Source organism: Tigriopus californicus, chromosome 2 (assembly GCF_007210705.1).
Source record: "Tigriopus californicus strain San Diego chromosome 2, Tcal_SD_v2.1, whole genome shotgun sequence".
Lineage (NCBI taxonomy): Eukaryota > Metazoa > Arthropoda > Copepoda > Harpacticoida > Harpacticidae > Tigriopus > Tigriopus californicus.
The window spans coordinates 14,509,520-14,531,660 of NC_081441.1; the positions used below are offsets into that span (position 1 = coordinate 14,509,520).

General features: G+C 45.3%; 2 protein-coding genes across 3 annotated transcripts in view; both read left to right on the forward strand.

Moving 5' to 3' along the window:
* The window catches only part of LOC131893333 (general transcription factor IIH subunit 2-like), a 6,398-nt gene extending 1,977 nt beyond the window's left edge, over positions 1-4,421 (forward strand). Inside the window, 4 exon segments of the mRNA XM_059243333.1 lie at positions 11-155; positions 231-334; positions 3,616-3,735; positions 3,810-4,421. Of these exon segments, the coding sequence (XP_059099316.1) occupies positions 11-155; positions 231-334; positions 3,616-3,735; positions 3,810-4,034 (594 nt within the window). The 3' untranslated portion in view covers positions 4,035-4,421.
* An 8,330-nt stretch (positions 4,422-12,751) lies between these two features.
* Positions 12,752-22,098, forward strand: LOC131893035 (uncharacterized). Of its 2 annotated transcripts, XM_059242955.1 has the most exons (4): positions 12,752-13,171; positions 14,765-15,059; positions 20,464-20,737; positions 20,834-22,098. In XM_059242955.1, the coding sequence occupies exons 1-4, from the start codon at positions 13,119-13,121 to the stop codon at positions 21,259-21,261; spliced, it is 1,050 nt and encodes a 349-aa protein (XP_059098938.1). In that variant the 5' UTR covers positions 12,752-13,118; the 3' UTR covers positions 21,262-22,098. The 2 variants fall into 2 exon arrangements, with proteins under 2 accessions (XP_059098938.1, XP_059098937.1); XM_059242954.1 differs by lacking the exon at positions 12,752-13,171 and having other exon boundaries at positions 14,480-15,059; positions 20,834-22,084.
* The last annotated feature ends 43 nt before the right edge of the window (positions 22,099-22,141 follow it).

Below are 22,141 nucleotides of genomic sequence, written 5' to 3' on the forward strand. Positions count from 1 at the left end.
ATTTCGTGAGCTGACCAAAGTCACGGGCGGGGATTTTTCCGTCATCCTGGATGATTGTCATTTTCGAGACTTGCTCCAAGGTCACTTGGAACCTCCTCCTTCCGCGGCTGCGGCCGAATCCTCCCTTATCAAAATGGGCTTTCCTTGCCATTCAGGTAATCAAACACCATGTTCTCGACCGAAATAATGGTTTGTTCTAGCTAAACCATCGAGAATGATTTACGTTCTAGGTCAGAACGAGTCGGACTCATATTCCGGGCTGGGATTATGCATGTGTCATTTAGACGTGGGCAACGAACCCAAACTGAGCATCTCGGGATTCTTGTGTCCTCAGGTAAATATTAGTGATGGGGCGAATCCAGCACAATTCCTCTGATTTTCAAACATTTAGCCGTACACGAATCCAGTAGAATAATCGAGTTCGATAGAGGACTTTAGTTGGACTCAAGCTGACTCAAAAACCTTACTAGATTTCGCAAAATTAAATTAGACTAATGCAAAAAACATCTTAAATGACCATGACGGATTAAGGCACGTTTTTAGCCGAAATCCAAAAAAGAGTGATGTGTAGCGACCGGTTGGAACCGGTTCTATAAATTGAGATCGATCGCGCGGGGTTTCTTGGTGTGGGTCAGCTCCAGTTCTTTTCTGTAAATAAAACTCAGAGTTCTACGAGATCTCATGTTCGAAGTATTGCTCTACTTCATTGGTGACCCCGACTAGTTCCCAGTGTAACGGGACGGTCTAGTGGACTAGACACGCCCATCATTATGACGGAGGACGCTAACAAGGACGCCATCAACGCACTGCCGGCCTTTTGGAGGGTCCGCTCCGCCACGTGGTTCACCCAGGTCGAGGCCCAGATCGCGAATAAGGGCATCACAACCGACGACACAAAGTACCGGTACATTGTCCCGTCTCTCGACGCCGAAATCGCCTTCAAGTTGCCAATTACCTTGACGAGCCGCAGCAGCAAAGCAAGTACGAGGGCCTCAAGGAGCGACTCGTTGACGCCTTTGGGCTGGATGCCGAAGACGGCGCTTCTGCCGTCCTTGATGCGGGTCCCCTCGCTGCGGATTCTCCCTCCAAGAGAATGGCTGAATTGTTGGCGATGTTTCCTAAGGGCGAGAAGCCTGGGGCCTTGTTCAAGGAAGTTTTCCTCCGCCAGCTTCGCCCGCACATTCCTCCTCTTCTCAAGAACAAGGAGTTTGACAGCTTACGCTCCCTTACCAAGGCCGCAGACAAACTCATGCAGCCTATTAGATTACAAATAGACTCTGTCCGTCGTCCAACGCCCAAACCAAGGTCCTTTTCATGTCGTCCTGTGACGGCCCAGCGGACGTCCCGACCTGAGGGAGTCAACCCGTCATCTGCGACTTCCACGCGAAATTTGGCTCTGCAGGTCGCAACTGTCGCCCCTTTGTCTCTTCACCTCTCCCTCGGAAAACTCCACGGCCAGTCGTCAATGAACAACGTGACGAGCGCCGATCGCGATTCCTTTTTCTACATTACAATCGAAACATCCGGCCGCCACTATCTTGTCGACACTGGCGCGCCGCAGGTGAGTGTCCTCCCTGCCTCCGCCACAGACATCCGTCTCAATTATTCTGAACGAGCATTGGTTGCCGCCAATGGAACACCAATTCGTTCATTTGGCACCCGCCTCATTCATCTCCGCTTTGGTGGCCAGGCCTACCGTTGGACTTTCACTGTGGCTGACGTCAGTAAACCCATCCTCGGGGCCGACTTCTTGCGCGCCCACGAAACTCCTCGTGGATCTCCGCCGGTCCCGCCTTGTTGACGTGGCCGCTTTTGAATCTGTATAGGGTATCAGGTGTTCAGAGACCACCCTCCACATCACGTCCGCAATTAAACCAGACGAGTTTGCATCTTTACTGACTGCCCGTCCTGCACTTACAACCCCCTCATTCAGCGCGCCCTTGCCCAAACATGCCCAAACATGGGGTGTGTCATTACATTGAGATCACTGGTCCTTCTATTTCTTGTCATGCCCGCCGTCTCGCCCCTGACAAACTAGCTGGCACAAAGGCTAAGTTCAATCGTATGGAGGCAATGGGGATAGTTCGCCGGTCAAACAGTCCGTCGGCTTCGCCACTCCATGTGGTTCCAAAGGCCAATGGCACTTGGCGACCGTGTGGCGACTATCGGCGACTAAACATTGGAACCGTCCCTGATCGGTATCCAATTCCTCACATCCAGGACTTCACGGCACGTCTGGCCGAGAAAATCATCTTTTCAAAAATCGATCTGGTACGTCGGTATCATCAGATTCCGGTTGCTGCACAGGATATTCCCAAAACCGTGGTAATTACCCCATTTGGCATGTACCAATTTCTACGTACTCCTTTCGGCCTCAGAAACGCCCTAATGGATACAGTTCTGCGTGGCCTTGGTTTCGTATTTGTCTCTTTGGACGACATCCTAGTTGCTAGCTCCTCTTGCTCTGAGCACAAGTAGCATCTCTGTGATGTGTTTGACCGCCTGGAAGAGTTTGGCCTTTTGTTAACCCCGACAAGTGTGTTTTTGGTGCTTCAGGGATTGAGTTCTTTGGCCACAAGGTCTCCCCTGCTGGTATCGCCCCTCTTCCGGAGAAAGTCTCCTCCGTTCAAGATTTTCCCACTCCAAACACACGGCTGGAAATGATGACCTTCCTTGGAATGGTGAACTTCTACCATCGTTTCCTGCCAGCCACTGCTCACACAATGGTACCCTTGTACGACTCCATGAAAGGGCTGACTCGTCACGGGAAAGTCGAGTGGACTGAGGAAAGGCACGGTGCCTTTACAAAAGTCAAAAAGGACCTGGCCCAAGCCACCCTCCTGGCACACCCCTCGACCACCTCTCGCACAGCTCTTACCGTTGGCGGGACAGCTCAAAGACGGATGTTGGCAACCACTTGGGTTCTTCAGCCAGCGCCTGAAACCCGCTGAGACAAGTTACAATGCATTTGACCGCGAGCTCCTTTCCGTCCACCTGTCCATCCGCCATTTTCGGTATTTTGTGGGGGTTCGTCCGTTTACCGTGTTCACCAACCACAAACCCTTGACTTTTGCCATGACCAAGCTCTCTGATCCATGGTCCGTCAAGCAGCAGCGCCAGCACCTGTAGCGACCGGTTGGAACCGGTTCTATAAATTGAGATCGATCGCGCGGGGTTTCTTGGTGTGGGTTAGCTGTTGACCTTTTCTGTAAATAAAACTCAGTGTTCTACGAGATCCTCATGTTCGAAGTACTGCTCTTCTTCAGATGATTATTTCAAGTCCGAACTTGTGTCCTTGCTACGAGGCTCGAGTCCAGACAACTTCTCCAAATCCTGGTAAAAGAAGCGAGTGCACTCGGACTCGAGTTTAGTCCCATCCCGGGCACTAATGAATATTCTAGTCGAGTGATGAAATGAGTCGCTCAAAAGTTGAAATGAAACTTATCTCAAGAAAGATGGATGGGACAATATCCGAGGCCCTGTAAAACTCCTAAGCATTTAATAAGATAGGTAGCATTTTACAAAGGGTTGTCAGAAAAATGTACTTTTTCTCTCTGTGTAAAATTTTCCCCCCTGGTTTTGCCATTCACATGTGTTTTCTTTTTTCTTCTTCAGTGTCATGCCAAGTATTGCGAGTTGCCCGTGGAGTGCAAGTCTTGCAACCTCACATTGGTATCGGCTCCCCATTTAGCGCGATCCTACCATCATCTCTTCCCGTTACCAGCCTTCATTGAAGTGAGTACTTGAGCTATCATTGTCCCTCAGACATGATTTGGTGCTCGTTTCCACATTGACCGAGCCTTTTCCAGGTTTCGCTTGAGGATTTGGCTGCCATGGCCGTGTCAGGGAATTGCTTCGCGTGTAACAAGTTGTTCCAATCCCCCCGTGATAAGACAGTATTCAAGTGCCCGAGTTGCTTGCGGTTGTTTTGCTCAGACTGTGATATCTTCATTCACGAGACTTTACACAGTTGCCCTGGATGTGCCAGTCGTCATCCGACCGCACACAACACTAACGGGACCACACACCGTTAAGAAGCGTGCTGGCTGTTCAAATGGAACCAAGATTGAATCCACTTCGGCTAAATATATGGAACGGTTTCATTCTTCGTTAGAACCGAACATGGATGTGAATTCATGGCCAATGATTTCTTACCCTTCTGCGACGGGATCATAAGATCATGACTTGATTTATTTAATTCTTTGTTGCTTAAGTAACATGAAGCAGGTCTGTCATAGTCTGAAACGCAGGTCTGGTGCTCCAAATTGTCGACATTACGAAACAAGGAATATTGAGCCGTTACTTACGGCTTCAAAAACCTTCTAAATTGGAACAATTTCGTAGATTTAAAGCGTGATAAATCAGTCACAATTGTGTGCCTAAAAGGTCTAAAATCAAATTCAATAAAAAAAATATTGAGATCCGCTCGTCTAGAACATGGAAGTATCAAAAATATAATTACCAACGTGCAACATCCATCGGGTGGCATAAAAATCGACACATGAACAATTTAAAACGGCGCACCAAGGTTTTTGATTAGCACTCCGAACTTTAAAAGGGCACACCGACCAATGGCATTTGTGAGGGGTTATTTGGCCGTCAGAGGTCGTGTGGGGGAAGAGTACCCAGAAACTAGTAAAGGGCAAGTCCGGACTTGAGACCGAGTTCCTTCGAGGTTTTTTACTCGATTTCGCAGGAGCTGGCCGGACTTCAGTCTTTTAGAGAGGACTTAAGTCCAGACTTGTCAAAAATATGATATTGATATTTTCTTAAAATTTCGCAAGATTAGTCTTTTTGCTTGACCTGACTCGAGTAAATTAGAGGAAAATTGAAGGACTTGTACAAGTCCGACTTTACTATGTACAATGCTTTTTGCATAAATGTAGTTTTCAGGCTTTCACCCAATGCTACTTTACTAAATAAAGGTCACTTGAATGTCCAATTTCATGGCTTTCAAAAGCCTTTGTATGGACTACTCCACTGATACTCTCACCAATTTGACCTATGATTGATAAGCAAGAGAAACACTTCATCCATTTGGGCTCCAATGCGGTCAGCAGGTTTGCAAAGGGTCAAACAAGTCCAAAGATGTTTCACTAGGAACATCACGGGAATGAGAGAGCTCTCATATTGGGAGAGGCTAAAAAAGTTTGGACTGTATAGTGTTCAGAGAAGGTACGAAAGGTATCTGATACTGTACGTCTTCAAAAGCATTCATGAGCTTTGTCCCAACCCAGGATTTAGGGTCAGCAGGTTTGCAAAGGGTCAAACAAGTCCAAAGATGTTTCACTAGGAACATCACGGGAATGAGAGAGCTCTCATATTGGGAGAGGCTAAAAAAGTTTGGACTGTATAGTGTTCAGAGAAGGTACGAAAGGTATCTGATACTGTACGTCTTCAAAAGCATTCATGAGCTTTGTCCCAACCCAGGATTTAGGGTCAATTGTAGTGACCGTAGAGGCTTAATGTGCGCTTTGAGAGCACCTTCAAGCCCTCGAGAATCCAGGCTAGCTCGAACAATAAAGTCCACATCTTTTCTTTCTCGGGCTCTTTCATTGTTTAATTTGCTTCCCTCTGATATTCGTAGGGAATACGTAGGCCTTGTTGATACGGTTGCATCTTTCAAGTCAGACTTGGACAAATTCTTAGATAGCATTCCAGATCAATCCTACATTCAAGGACTAGTTTGATCTGCCATCTCAAATTCGTTGGTGGACCAAATATCATATTAAGATTGTCAAGTGAGAAAGAGACGAAATACGGGTGTCAAAGATAAGATTAGACAAATTTGTGACTTTCACTTAAAAGCATCATAGATTTCTTAAAGGTAATTTTGAGAGCTAAAATTCTAACATGTTATAGATCAGACAATCTCTGAGGCAGCGGTTTGGAGATGCCGGATTACATTGGTTTTAGTAAGCAATTTGGATTCATTTTTCCTGAACACAGTCTCACATTTTTCCAACAATGAATAGCCATGCTTAGTTGAGGTGACTTTCACTTAAAAGCATCATAGATTTCTTAAAGGTAATTTTGAAAGCTAAAATTCTAACATGTTATAGATCAGACAATCTCTGAGGCAGCGGTTTGGAGATGCCGGATTACATTGGTTTTAGTAAGCAATTTGGATTCATTTTTCCTGAACACAGTCTCACATTTTTCCAACAATGAATAGCCATGCTTAGTTGAGGTTACTAAAGCCCCATTGGAGTGATTGGTCATCTTTGTGAGCGTGTTCGTCAACGCTTCATCAGTGATTGTAAGATCCTCCATGCATCTCGAACAAAAAGAATGTGGCACAAAAAAAAGTTATCATATTTAGCGCTTCTTTTTACTTCAATTGATTCCGGTGCTGGATTCTTTCTTCGAGTGGTGCTGACGACATTTTCAAGTGCATCTTGGAGAAAGCGACCTCCAAGTAAAAACTTGTTTCCAGTTTCTTGAAGAAAAAAGGCCGGTGGTGCCAGATCTTCCTTCCATGGGGAATCACTCATTGGCAACACAAAACCAACTGGCGTCAGCGTTGGCTCTACTCATAAGTCGTACAGCCGGTCTAACCTTCCTCTTCGAAAATTGTGCTATATTTAGACAGTCGTCGGCAAGATGCGGTATGTTTTCAATTGCTTTTCTTCTTGCAAACTGTGAAGTCTTTTCACAGCCTCAAGAGTAACTAAGTTTTCTAGTGGGTGTTTTTTTCTGCAACTTCAGGGTCCAAAAAGAAGTCGCCCTTACTAAACGCATTCCGGGGATTCTTCAGAAGGTGAGGAATGTCACCCAGCAATGTGATACTTCTCTTTGAACACCAGAACGTATTTGAAAATGATGTTTTCATTGCTGACTTCGAAACATCAATACCAAGCTCGCTCTAAATCCCCTGATTGCAAGGACCCACGTCCATTACAACAGATCGAATAGGATACTCCCTATACGTTCACTTCTCTCAATGATGTTCTTGATGATATTGGTGTTGTGGTTTCTTTTCCAAAAAAAGATCCAGCAAACTTATAAGCCACAATCTATTTCCACCTTGTGGTGATACCAGTAATCATAAACACGAGTACTTGAGTGGCTAGAGCATCTTTTGTGTTTTGGTCTTTCTTCCGCTTCTGACTTGCTGTAGATATTGCCATTGTTAGAAAACCAATGAATCTCTGTTGCGCCAGGTCAAATTCAATCTTTGGCTTTATGGCCATTTCATCAAGCATTAGGACGCATTCTCTCTCAAGTGCAGTCATTTTCTCGCCTTTTGTTGCCATCAAATGAAAGACGTCATCCAACAAACCAGGATCAAAATTCAAAAGAGTGGTTTTCTTCTTAGGGGTGGCGATGGAAGGGAGTGACTGACCGTGATCTCGGAGAGTTTCATGGTTTGTTGTTCTGCAAGAAAAGTACTATTGAAGAGCTCTTTTCATCGTGCCATTCGACCATTCATGGAGGCGCCTATATTTTTGACTCATTGCCTGAATCTGGTCCTCGTCAAACACCAATGAAAGGCTTTTCTTCAATTGTTTTGCCTCGACCTCCAGTTGTGTTATTCTTAGCGCTAAGGCTGTCACTGTTCTGTAATGAATGAGCACAAATATGAAATCTAAGAAACAATAAATCTAGGGCAAACAGCCCGCATACCTCATCTGTCTGACAAGCAATGGACACCTTGTTTTGATCCAGAACTAAACCTTCATCCACGACCTTTTCAGTGAATCTTTCCTCAACGTTGTCATTGATGTCAATATTCACAGCACTCTGAAGGCAAGTATGATTTGGTGAATGCGGCGGGGAAGAGGGGGTGGCCTTGCCATAGGAGCTTTTCTGCAGACTGGTTCTTTGGAAAGTTGGAAGACTGTTAGTTAGTACGACATTTGGCTTAAGTATCTTGCGGTCTGTCTTGAAAAAGCGCCCTTGTTTGTCTCTGAGATCAGTGCGGAATTAGTCCTAGGTGAAGTGATTGGTACAGAATTTTGAATTGTCAGCAGGGTCCAACGGCATCTTTTCATCTTTAAAAGCCATAACTTCCGACTGGAACGATCGCTGGGGATTGAAAATAAGGGCACGCCTATTCGAACTGTACAACCAATAGCACTGCAACCCATTCTTCGTCTTTTTCCTTGAAAACTATCGATTACAAAACTTGAAGGCCCATTTCCCAGTTTTTGAGCGCGTTTGTTTTGGAACGGAATTGAAGGCTCATCATTCGGTCACACAGGGCGCTTATCTCAGCGTCGTACTCTTCTAATACAGGGCACTAATATATACCATATGTTCCATATGTATGGTCACATGTTTTCAACTTGAGATATATCTAGTTTCCCGCCGTTTTTGGTAGCTTTGTTTATTGCGTCAAATTCAAGAGAGTTCCAGCGTCCAATTGCTGTATTGGAAGCTTAGCTGAGACCTTGGGTTCAAGAGACCGAAGGTAATGGAAGAGTTGCGTAAAAAATTGCTGCGCGCATTGAGGCTGGTGACAAGGTCAACGATATTGCGAACAGATTTGACGTTCCCAGGAGGACCGTGCATAGGGCTTTAAAAACCTTTTGTTTACCTTTTAGCAACTTTAGAGACAGAAAAAAAGCCTGGAAGAACAAGAACAACAAGGACTCCAATCAATATCAAGGCCGTCAAGCACTGCATTGATAAAATCCTCGCAACAACAACATGTTGCGCACTGCCAAGGACACTGGCGTTCCAGGGAAGGACTACAGTTTCGATCATTCTAAGGCAAGATCTAGGTATGAGGAGTCGTGCTTGTATGAAAGTCCAGGGCCTCACGGAGCTGCATAGCCAGGAAAGGCTTGAATGATGCAAAAAGATCCTCAATAAACTGAAAAGGATGGGCAACAAGATCCTCATCTTTTCCGACGAAAAGATCTTCACGGTTGATGCCGCATCCAACACCAGGAGCGCCCGCCATATCACCAAGAACCCTGAGGAGGCCAATCCAGCTTTTAAATATGTTGGAAATACTAAGCACCATGTGGTAGGTGTCATCGGCTCTGATGGAAAGCCCTTCCCACCGCACTGGACCAAAGGTAGTGTGGATTCAATCCAATACAAGCGATTGTTGTCCAGAAAGATGTTCCCAACACTCAATGCAACCTATGGACGTGGAAATTAGATCTGGACACAAAATGGAGCCCTGGCTCATACTAGCAAAGACCTCCAGAGGTACATTGCTAACCAAGTGGAATCAAGTGTGTTAGTGGATTCTGAGTAAAATCTGAGTCCTTTTTTTACCGCTGTGTGAAGGTTGGGATCAAGGTGGACGAGCTTTTGAGAGGGAATTGAGCCGCAGCACCGTCGGGACTTCAATTCTTAGCGGCCTTCAATGCCATGTAGTCGGTGGCCAAGAGATCTCCACATCCGTCATCTTCATTCCTTCAAGTTCAAGGGTCTGATTAGTTTATGTCGCAGAAGGAACCGAGAAGACTTTTTGGAATTGATCGCTTAACAAATAAGCTCCACCGTTTCTCAATCCCCTACTCATATTTTGTACTTTTCGTAATTAAAGTTAGACTAGGGTTCTTCCTTTAGCGAGTGATATTGACATGTTATGGGTCTGTTCTGAGCTTAATGTTGTCCATAAAGCTTGCTCCTCCTTCTCATCCTGCATTTGGACAATTTCCGCTCGAACTCGCGCATGGTTCAACTATACTGTACCATACGTGAAGGTAGACGTTTCAGTTAATATTAGTCGCTTAGAAACAATCGATTCGCACTCTTCAAGCATACAAAACAAGCTACGTTTGTCCAACGTGGCAATAAACTTATCGATAGTAGGTAATCATTTCGCCTGGCTTTCGAAGCTTCAAATATCCGACAATCTTTACGCTAGTCTGAATCATACAACATGTACTCTTCCTCGGTCATTTTAAGCGACGATACTCTATTGCAGGAGTTCTCTTATGTACTCATCACTAGGGACGGGCAAATTGTGCAAAAAGAATTTTTGTCGCTAAAGACCACTGTTTTACACATTTGCACTTTTCACCTATATCTGCACCTTTTTACTTTTATTTTGCCCTTTTTTTGCACAATTGGCCTGACGCTGTTTATTTTGGTTGAAATCAGAATTTTCTTTGGGTTAAAATTTGTTTCAAAGTTTGAAATCAAATGCTGCTGCCAAAATAAAGACATATAAAGCCTAATTTTGAACAATTGATGTTAAATGCGCTGGCCCAACGTACTTCACTTTTGGTTGAGAAACAAGGGAGAACAGAAATGAAACAAGCCAGTTTCAATTCAAGAGACAAGCTAAGCAGGGCGCTAAGACAGTTAAGGAGCCCAAGAAAAACAACAAAGCAGCCTTCCTTACCTCCTCCAAGCTAACTGCGCTCTCTTTTTGAGGAAGAAAAATTCCAAATTTTCTGCACCTAGATTAATCTTGCAGATCTATTGCTGGGAAAAGAGGAAAAAATACGCAAGGGGGAAGCATTTCTTTGTCCAACTTAAAAAAAGGGAATGTCAACTTGGTCCAAAATTGAGGCAAATTTAGTTTTTTTTTTTAATGGGCTTTTCAAATTTGTATCACTGCGGAAAATGTTGAATACCCTTTCTTTTTTCATTTTATTTGCACCTCTTGTCAAACTTTTTTGGTCTTTTTGCACCTTTTCCTGCACATTTTGGGCTTATTTTTTGCACCTTTTTGTCTTTAAAAGGCTTTGAAATTTTGCACATTTTGCCCGTCCCTACTCATCACATCATCTTAAGCTATGGATACTTGATCATGCTTTTTAATAATGCAGATTTAAGAGTCCTCTCAGAACTTGAAAGAGACTTTCTTTTTCCAACAAGTGTCAACTTCATTCTTCCATCTTGGTCATGTGACGGAGGGTACTTTGGTATCGCCATAATAGCCATTCTCACTATGATCATTATTTACATGACCGTATAAGAGTAAAGAACTAGCCATTTTTTTAACTGCCTTATTTAGTTCATTTAACTTGCAGCTCTTGCCCATTCTGTTTGTTTGCCAGTCTATCATGCTCTCGACTTCTCCTCAGGTTCCAATTTCAATCGTCATCTATCTTTCAAGCATCAGAGAGATATTGTATACTACGCAAGACAATCTTCATTCAGGGAGACAGCGCCCCTCTGCTTCGTCTAGGTGCGGACCATAGATAACTTCATATATAGATCGATCAAGGGCGCTGCGATTGCATGTTTTCGTCTCAGCTGTCGCTGGTGGAAAAAAAGGTTTCATTCGTAGTCAAGCTACTTAGGACAACTATGGTGCAAATTTGAATCGTTGACAGCTCGTCCAAATTCAGAGTAGAAACCCCTAATAAGACTCCTTGTCAAGCAATTGCTCTAGTCTAGCATGCTTCATAAAACGGGTTTGGAGTAAGTGGTCCGACCACATTTTTAAGAACGAAATTTTGAAGAGGTTAAAATGGGGCTCAAGTGAAAGTTTTCATCCATGTGGTGGAAACACTTAACTGAAACGCAAGGAACAAGCCTGGGTTCAGGCTGACCTGCAGAGGTGTCGGAATTACCTTGTTTACGTATAGGCGCAATCATGTCGCCCACATTCAAGCACATTGTGGGAGATTGAAACGAAATTCCGAATGCCTCATCATTGCGTTGCAATTTCGGATACATTTTGTTACACTTTCGAGATTTTCGCGATGCGTTGCTAAACAAGGGCAATCAATAGAGCACATGATTTGCTCTACTAATGTCCAAATCTTTTTTTGACATGTTACGTGTATTATGCCCTAAAAAGCATGTTTTTTTTTATTTCTACCACTCTTCTACCTGTATATTTGTAAGATTCAAAAGAAATTAGTATTAAGGGAATAACAAACGTTTCATGATAATAATTCAACTGCCTGAAGCGAGATTTAACGAAATATCTTGTCCCATTTCCACCAGCGTCAGCTGACCTGAAACATGCTCATGCGGTACAGCTCCTGTTGAACTAAAGCATTCTAGTTATGGTTTTCTATGGTGCGGACAAACAAACGTAGAAACAAGAGAACACGCTTTAAGATGCCAGATTTTATCAAGGGATTATTAGATGAAAAATGTATTGCTAAAATATTGTGATGCAATGAATAACCCTGTAACCCATGTGAGAGACCTTAATTTGTATCGTTGAATGTTTTTGAATGCCAATATTCTTGTTATTTGATGTTTTCAATAACACCTTCAACTTTTACTCAACTTCAATTCCATTAAATTTGACATTTTTAAACGAAGGAAATGAATACGAATGAAATTACACTTACCTCTACCTTAAGTTGAAGCTTGGCAAATGGTAGTTTAACAAAATGTATGCATCACTTTCGCCAATCCAGGGCTAAGGTTGCTTCAATTGTGAATCTGAACCTTCCGAATCAGCTAAGTTATTATTTTTTACGGTGGTGGAGACTATGGAATTAAAAAAATGCACACGATTTATATTCCTGTTGAGTTCAACAATAATGAAGTAAATACATCACACAGAAAAAGTCGCCTTGGGGGTGAACTGAAGAACCACAGTGCAATGGAAAAGACGTTTTGGGACCAAAAATCTCATGCGCCTACCATTCTACTATAGTGGCTCTAGTACAATCTCTGTTGTAATCTCCTTTATGAAACATAGTTTTTTGTCTCTTCAAAGAATGTCTAATCAAATGGGATGACTCCTACTAAGCGTTAATGATCCGGATCCCGGACACCATGAAAACCTTTGAATAATTTATTTCCCGAAATAAACGGTACTGAATAATTACGAACAGATGACCCCGATAATGGCTATATCTTTTGTGTGGTTAAGGTGCAAAGGTCAGACAGTGAAGCGTCGCATGGTCAGAGAAGCCAACTATCACTTTATCTATCAGCAAATTTCATTGAGGTTATGCCATCATCCATACCAGATTAATTCTCCGTCTAAGGGCATGGTTAGCGTCTGAAAGTTTTCTTGAGATAGTTCGGGGAGGAGATTCGAGCCGAGGACCTCTTCTGATTTGCAAAAGTGCACTACCCACTACCAAGACTGAATGGCCAAACTATGCGTCCTCACATGTTCAGTTTTCCTACGCTTAGAAAGGTCCAAGAGGCTGGCATCACTTTCCGAAGGACCCGCCCACTCTCCATTGAGAGCCAAACCCTCAAATCAATAAAGCCATGTCCCAAAACACATGACTCGTCTTGATGTAGTGAAACAATCAACAATTCGACGACGCCAATCTAAGTACGTAGAGACTGATTATCATTGTGTCGGTAAATACTTAATTTGTACCTTTGAGGACCTCTAAGACAATATGGATCGGTTGAGCCGTTCAAAATCATGAGCTCTTTGTATTTCTGTTGCACTTAGGCCTGGCTTTTTTTCTTCGGCTCTCAGCCATGTTTTGACGTTCACCTAAGGATACCAGTAGAGGCGTGAGAGGCTTTTCCAACAAGATAGGACATTTGTGCTTTCCAACAGAACTTCGTCCCTGAGTCATCAGTATTTCCAATATCTGGCCACGAGAAAGAACTGAAGTAAACAAATATTGAGATATATCCATAACATCCTTGAACCTAATTTTGACACGTTTACATTTTGGCTGAATGCTTTGAATCGTGGTGGCCATAGAGTTTTGGGTACATGAGGAGCAGTCGAAATTAATCCCAGAAGCTGTTTTCAAATAACATCGAAAGACCTCAAACTAATCAAATGCGTTAATTACATTGCTTTTGGGAAAGCACAGATGTCCCTTCAGCTTCTCAAAAATTTGGCAAGGAAAAGTTTTTTCAGGTTCACTGATTGAAGAAGCAACTTGAATAACCTCATGGTGATTAGTGTTCTTTTTGTGCATTAGCTAACCAATCAATAACAGAATGGACCAACCTCTCAAACCTTTCCATACTCAATCTAGTGATTGAATAAATTTTACCTCCATCCACTCTTTACAAATACAAGAAGACATATTGCCAAAGTTGTCTGTTAGGAAGGATTTCTTCACTCATGAAATATACTTAAAGTTATGTAATATGCTTATTCTCTGAGTGGTGAAATGACTGGAACAATTTTGATCAATTTAATAGACTAATTAACAAGATTCCCGAGGCAAGACATGGGAAATCTGTCACTCTGGCAATCATTACACGAGTGATATAGCCATAAAAATGGCTAAACAAAGGGTCAGATTTGTTTAACAAACGTGAGTCGTTTCATGATTGCAACTAAAGTATACTCCTTTCTTTTGACAAACTGTGTCATTGGCCTCAACTCAATTCTTCCAAAACGAGAGTTTAAGTCCACCCTGCTCAGGCGTTCCTGTCTTTACGAAAGATTTCGAACGAGAACTACCGATAATCCGCTCGTTTCTAATGCCAGGGTTTATAGTCTGTGGACTACAAAATTTGGCAGCGTTGAGTGGGTTGGCTGGCCTGGAGGAGCCCCATTTAGAATTCATATTAAACTTTCAAGCCCGCGCTTAGAGCCTTCCTTAGTGTTACAAGACGACTCTGAAACGTACAGTAGGTTCAATATTGAATTGTAGTCACAACAGTGATCCTCCTGGCGACAAAGACCACATTCGTTTCTAATAAATACTTGCCCACTTGAATAAAAAGCCAATAGTAAAATTTAGCTCCAAACCTGGAAAGGTAAAGCTGCGATCATGATTTCGAGGCGAAAAGTGGCTATATCTGTGCTTTTCATGGTTTCATTGATAATTTACTGTAACGATTGGACGAAATACCACGCCTTACCCTCGTCAAAGAACTTTTTCTTTTGGGGCAAAGTGCAAAGACTTTCTGAGTTGAAATTTATTTCGAATGATTGTCCATATTTAAGATCCAGTGAAACCCGACGTGTGGCATCACCTAGTCGAGAGATCAATTGTCTCCAAACTCCACTCACTCTGGATGATAGGGTCCAATATCTACCCGATCAATTGGTGCTTGGACAAAAGTTTGCGTATGTGTGGTACGCTGCTTCAACTCCGTATTTATGCTCGGCTTTAACAGCTTTGAAATGGCTCCAAAACCACCGTTTAAAGAACCCTTGGCCTATCAAGTTTCATGTCGATTATATTTTGATGTTTGTAAACAAGAACTTGCCAGGAGGAGTGAACAATGATCTCCTTGGGGTAAGTTATCAAAGATTTTTCCAGGGCCATGTAGCAATTGGGAGAGAAAACAAGATTGCTCTTCAGCTTTAGTTTTTGATCTTATATTTTCATCAGTAGTTAACAGTTTTAACATATTTTGAGTTCCTGTATTGATTTAGTCTTTTACTCTCATTAAACCCTTTTGAAATAATTTGATTCAGCCCTGTAGTGAGAAAATCCAGTAATGTCTCAAATTTGGTGGTGAGTTGTCAAAACTTTGAAGCCAATCAAGATGTATATAAACAATTGACTTGTATAAGTTTGCCATGGTGCTTTTTCACAAACTGGGAATGGAATCCCCGTTGCTTCTTTTTATTTAAGAATCTGACTTAAAAAGTGTCATTGGATCAACGCCTGCGTATCCTACGAATATTTGGGGGTAGCAGATTGAACAATGAAGTAGCCCGATAAAGAAGAACTTCATTGTTTGAACTAACCTGATGAGTTCTAGAGGGTAGGAGGTGCTACTAATATTTTTTGTACATTTCCAAAGTTTCCTTCAAATTTGTTTTCAAAAAGGTAAAACATTTTGCCTGAGCAATGTAAAACGGGCTAAATATCAATTGATTTTGAAACCAGAATCCATGATAATAACTACCATGAAACCAATTTTACATTTTTTGCAAATTTACAATATTCGAAAAGGAAGTAGCGTGGGAAATAAAACCAATATGGAGACGATGGATCCATCGGCTTTATTTTCACTCTGAGAAAAGTACACTCTCTTTTGAAGTAGATCCTTCTCTCTTGTTTTTCCCCGTTCATCTCGCTTCTGATTCGATAGAAGCAGCCAATTAGACGACTAGACATCCAAACCAAGGCGGAAAAGCATCACCGCTACACTAGTCCCCTCAGTGACCGAAAGGCGAAACTAGTCACTTGAGAGAACGATACCAAAGGTGATGACCTTGGCATAGCGATTGGGCCTTCTTGACACACGCCCTGAACGAGTAGGCGCGTCGGGCAAAGGCCACCTGTCGGCAAGGACAGCCGACTGGTCTCCAGGATCTTTAGGTCTTGTAGGAAGACGGCGCTTGTCTTTGAGGTTTTCATGCCCATGCACCACTGTGGGGCACTGCTTGGGCGGTCGCCCGCGCCTCTTTGACGCTTGGACGTCGGTGGGCCCTACCCCGCGCGCCACCTTGAGGCGGTCAAGAGAGACGATGGAGGGAGAGCCGCCAAGGTCAAGGACGAAGGTCTTGGCGCGCCGCTCAAGAACCCAGAACGGGCCTTTGTACTGGTCTTGTAGGGGGCCTCTGTGGCCGTCATGGCGCACAAAAACGAATTCTGTGGAGGAGAAATCTTGAGGAACATGCTCTGGCGGGTTCCCGTGGAAGTCGAACGGGGGCGGGACTATGCCATAAAGGCCACGCCTCAGAGACTCAGGCAAAAGGTAGCCAGCATTTTCGTCCCGTGGTGTTGGCGCCAGACACTCGCTGGGAAGGCGCAAGGGAGCCCCATACACCATCTCGGCGGAACTAAGGCCATCAGCCTCGCGCCACGCTGTGCGGAGACCCACCAGGGCGCAAGGCAACTCGTCCATCCAATTGGTGCCTGTGAGCTTGGCTTTGAGGGCTGCCTTGAGGGTACGGTGCATCCATTCAACAAGCCCATTGCACTGAAGATGATAGGCAGTGGTGTTCCTCAAAGAGATGCCCAGTAAGTCGGCCAGCTGTGTCCAGAGCTGGCTCGTGAACTGGGCGCCACAGTCACTCGTGACATCGTTGGGAACGCCCATGCGCGCAATTCAGTGGGGTAACAATGCTCTTGCACAAGTGACAACAGACCCATCAGGGATGGGAACAGCCTCAGCCCATCTGGTTACCCTATCCACGATGGTGAACAAATACACCATCCCCTCACTTGGCTTCAATGGCCCCACCAGATCGACGTGAAGGGAGCCGAACCGGTGATCTGGAAGTGGGCGGCAGGTCAATGGCGCCCGGAAATGGACGCTCACCTTAGCCTTCTGACACAGCAGGCAGGTCTGGCACCAGGCATGCACGTCCGACTTCATGCAAGGCCAGACCAAGCAGGCCGCAACGTCCCTTGAACATGGGCGTGGCCCAGCGTGACTGAGGGCATGAACAGATGAAAAAGCCGCAAACCGCCACTCCTCCGGGACAATTGGGCGCGGCCTGGCTGCGCAGAGGTTGCAGAGGAGATCTGTGCCATGGATATTGACCACGGCAAGGGTGAGAGAGGGGAACAACCTCTTGGCCTCAGCAAGGGCCGGTTGGTCGCGCGCCATGGCGGGATAGTTGACGGTAGGAGCCAGGACCGCCGACACTAGCAGCATGTGAATGTCAATTAAGCTGAGGTGGGTTGTCTGACGCGGTGAGCGCTCTGTGGAGCTGGCCAGGGCAAAAGTGAGCGGCTTGTGGTCTGTGAGAACGTGAAAAGGCCGCCCCTCCACGTAATGACAAAACTGCTTGATAGAGGCATAGATGGTTAAGAGCTCTCTATCAAAAGCAGAATACTTCTTCTGGGCGCAGTCAGACGCCTGGAGAAGAAGGAGATTGGCCGCCACACACCTTCTGCGCCCTTCTGGGCGTATTCAGCGCCAATGGCGACATCAGAAGCGTCAACCGAGATCCTAGACTTGGCAATCGGAGACAGGTGATGGAGGAGAACAGCACGGGCCAGAGCCTCCCTGACGTGCTCAAAAGCAGCCTTGATCTCCAGAGTGGTCTTGACTAAGTATTCCTTCTTCCGGTCCTTTGCGGCCTTGATGAGGGGCCCAAGATGGTGGGCTGTACCAGGCAAGAAAGACAGTAGTAGTTCATAGAGCCCAGAAAGCGCGGCATGCCCTTCTTGGATGTGGGGATGGCGATGACTCTGAGGTCTGAGACCCGGTCCTCAAGTGGGCGCACGCCCTCAGCAGAGACGTGGAAACCCAGATACGGCACTTGGCAGCAGCTGAGCTTCCACTTCTTCCGGTTGATGGCTATTCCGGCAGCGGCAAGGAGAGAGAGAATCTCCCTCAAGTCCTTCTCATGTTGTTCCACTGTGGGAGAGACCAAAATGACGTCGCCCATGCCAATGAAGGCGCAAGGCATGCCATTCAATACCTGGTCCATCAGCCGCTGGAAGGCCTATGCGGCGTTCTTCAACCCAAAAGGCATCCTCAAAAACTCAAACAACCCAAAAGGAGTTATGATGGCGGTCTTCAGGATGTCTATGGGGGCCAGGGTGATCTGATGGAACCCTCTCACCATGTGAATGACACTGAAGATCTTGTTTCCATGAAGCATTGCTGCAAAGTCAGTCACATGGGGCAATGGATATCGATCATCCTTGGTCACCACATTGAGGGCGCGCTAGTCCCCTCAGGGGAGGAACCCGCCGTTGGCCTTCTTGACCAGGTGGAGTGGCGATGCCCTAGGCAAAGAAGAGCGGCGGATGATGCACTTTTCTAGCATCTCGTCAAAGGAGGCCTTGGCCACATTGTACCGCTCCCTGTCCAGCCGCCGAGCCTTGGCATGTACTGGCGGGCCCTCTGTTGGGATATAATGCTCGACACCATGAGCCACAGTGGGAGTGTCGAACTTTGGAGTGAAGATGCTGGGGAACTCGTCCAAGATCTTCATCCAAAGGGGATCATCCTCTCAGACATGAGATGGAGGGATCCAAAACGACCTCCTTGCCGCCCATGTCGCAGTCCTCAGGTTAGAGGGTCTCCCTCTGGACAAGCTTCTTGTGGCGAAGGTCAATGGCGAGGTTGTTGGCAATGAAGAAATCCGCGCTAAGGATTGGTCGCGCCACATTCGCAAGGACGAATTTCTGGGTAAACAGGGCGTCCTTTGCGCCCAGGCGCAGGGGAATTGCGGAGCCGTTTGCTGCCACCATGCCTGCTCCCTCGACCACCCCAGCCACCTTGTCCTGCCGGGTGGCTGGGAAAACACTGACATCAGCGCCTGAATATACCAGGAGGGTGGCACCATTGTTCTTACAGGTCACTGTCATTGTTTTTCGTCCTTCAAATGAAACCTCACTCATTTGAGGTGAAAAGGCGCCCAATCCGCCTTTCCGGGATCAATAGGCCGGGACATCCAGACCTTTGCCGACTATCCTGCAGGGTACCCTTGTTGCGGGACCTTGAAGTGTCCAACAGACACTAATGGCTGAGGTGAGTGACGAGTAATAGAGGGAGGGAAAAAAGGAGAGGAAGGTGGGGAAGATGGAGGGGAGTCTACTGTCGGCCCAGTCTGCTCCCTCTTGCAGACTGGCCATTGGTGTTTCCCTTCCTCTTGCTCTTGCCGGCCGGAAGGCCTATGGGTGGGACTCCAGACCAGGAGCATGGCTGTTCCCAACGCCACGCCTTTGCCCTGTAGCGATGGTTGTACCTGCACAGCGAGCCGTCGGGCCTGATGGCGTTGACTGACGCCATGTAGCGGGCGCGCTCCAACTTGTAGGCCTCCTTGTGCCAGGCGTCATCCTGGACGAGCTCGGTCTCCTCAGCAGTTGTGGAGATGCCAATTCTGGGGCGGGTGCTCTCCATGCACCGGTTGGTCTCCTTGGCGAAGTTGATGATGCTGAGCTTGGAGAAGGCCGAGGTGGAGAGCGTGCGCCGGACCTCCGTGGGGAGGAGGTTCAGCACCCACCCGCGGAAGACGAAGTCAAAGTCGTTATCCACGAGCCCAAGGGCATGCCTCACGACCAAAAAAACTTTCCTGTCGAAAAAGGACAGTGGTGTTGAAAATACTCCTCGACTTTCTTTTCAGTGGACTTGTCAAAGGCGTCGATGAGGGCGGCCTTGAAGGAGACGTAGGACTCGCCTGTGAGGACGTGCTTCACCTTGCGCATGGCCCCCTGGTCGAGCACGGCCTGGACCCGGTGGAACCTTGTCTTGTCACTGGTAATCTGGGGCGAGCTTATCATGAGGATGGATTCAATTTGACTGAACCATAATGGGGGATCCTCGAACCAGAACGGTGGGAGCTTGCCCACGGCGTCAACAATTTCGAGCTGAGCTGACCCGGAGCCTAAGCACAAGGATAATTGGGCTGGGCTATCATACAGCTGGGTTTAGGCTTTGGGTCAGCTCAGCTCGAAATTGCCGAGCTGTATGATAGCCCAGCCAAATTATTTTTGAGTTGGGTTGGGCTATCATACAGCTCGACAATTTCGAGCTGAGCTGACCCAGAGCCTAAACGTAACTTTTACTCTATGTGAAAGCGACATATTTTGTCGTAGTCTAATAATTACGACATAGTGGAAGGTAAATCTCTATGGGGCGAGACTTTCAAGCCACTGCTCTCTGCGTATTCTCCTTAATTGCTTAGGTCTTCTCTTAGGGATTCAGGAATTTGTGATGACCCAAAATTCCTGCACTAACATGCCCAAGAATTCATGATAAATGATATGAAATTTGATTTTTAAGCAATGGAAATTGGCGGGGGGGCTCTTAAAAAATATGTCGTCCGTGGTTGCGGCAGGCCCTCATCCCTATTACAAAGCCACTTATCAGAAGTTCCAAGCCTTCAAGCTGATTGAGTATGCTCGTGCCATCTTCTTAGACGCTGATGGGATCCCTTTGAAAACGTTGGATCACTTATTCCAAATAAGATTACCATCTAACATCACAATCGCAGCTCCACAAGCCTATTGGTTCAAGAACAATGGAATCTTACCAGGATCGCCACAATTATGTCCAGGTAAGTGGAAGTGCCCACGCTGGCAAATACCTACACTTGAAAGTTGATAGTCTACCACAATTGTTGCTCTTCTTGACTTCGCCCTATTTCTTTTAGGCGTAAGACATGTGACGGTTACATCGGCTCTTATGTTGTTCAAGCCCAGCTTGGAGCTCTTTGAAAGAGTATCACAACATTTTGGTACCAAGAAGATCGCCTCCAAGAAGACTAACTACGACATGGATATCGTGAATAAGGAATTCAGTTGTCGGGATAACATTTTCATCCTACCCAAGCATTATGGTACGTTGGACTCGGAGTTCTGCAAAGATGCGCAATTATTCAAGAGAACTGGCAACTGTCGGTACTTTCCGGACACGCAGTACATGCATTTCAGTGCTTTGGGCAAACCGTGGACCCGTGGGGATGCTGAAGCGCGATATTACATTAGTACATTTTCCTATCAGGTAGCAGTACAGCTCATTGAATGGCAGCAAGCAGCTCAAGAAATGTGTCCAAAAGTCATCAATGCTTTGAAGCTGTAAGAACACATCTACTTAAAGGGCTTTTTCACGTCCTCAGTGAATACTTTTGCAGCCGTCAGAACGTCCCACCCAAACGATTCGAAACGCAAATTCTTCTTAATATATTTCTTGATTCGGTTTTGTTGTTAGAGTGAAAAGTGAAAATAAACTTACAAAATGGTGTGGGGATGGCACACTGGACTCTAGCCGTAGGAAAGAACAAAAACGTTCATACCGAATTGGAAGCCGGAAAGAGTAATCATGCGCGGAATCACTGGCAGGATAGCGAAACTTCACAATTTGACGTTTATAAAATTGAATTACAGTATTAGAGTTTAACCTCTTTTTCGCAAAAGGTTGTCTTAGTTTTTCATTTTTTAATCCTTTATATACGGGTTTCTAACCGATGCTTGGGAATGATTTCCCAGATAGTCATGTTTGAATAAAAAATAGGTCCGATAATGAGTTCAAGTTTACCGCTCTGAAACATCCCTGAAGGCAAGCTTGGTCAACTATTGATAGCAAAAATCGATCAAGATCCGTTTAAAACTTAACAAAGGTTCATCTAAATCATAGAATTGTCGGAGAGCTAGAGGTAAAAGGTTAAACCATGGACAACGGTACAATGGAACACGGACTTCTAGAAATAATGGACTGCAAACGAGCTTCCCCGCAAATCGGCCTGCTCTTTGTCATAGCCAGTCTGAGCCACTTTTCGAATTAAAGCAATAAGATAAGAAATGTAGATCCCTTCAATTAACGGTAGGTCAATTTTATATAATTTACATGCTAAGTCGATCGTTTCAAAGTTATGTTGTCAAAAGCTTATGTAGCTGACCAAGAGCAGGCCGAAAATTCAAATTTTATGTAGTGTTTACTACATAACTTTGAACATGTCTCC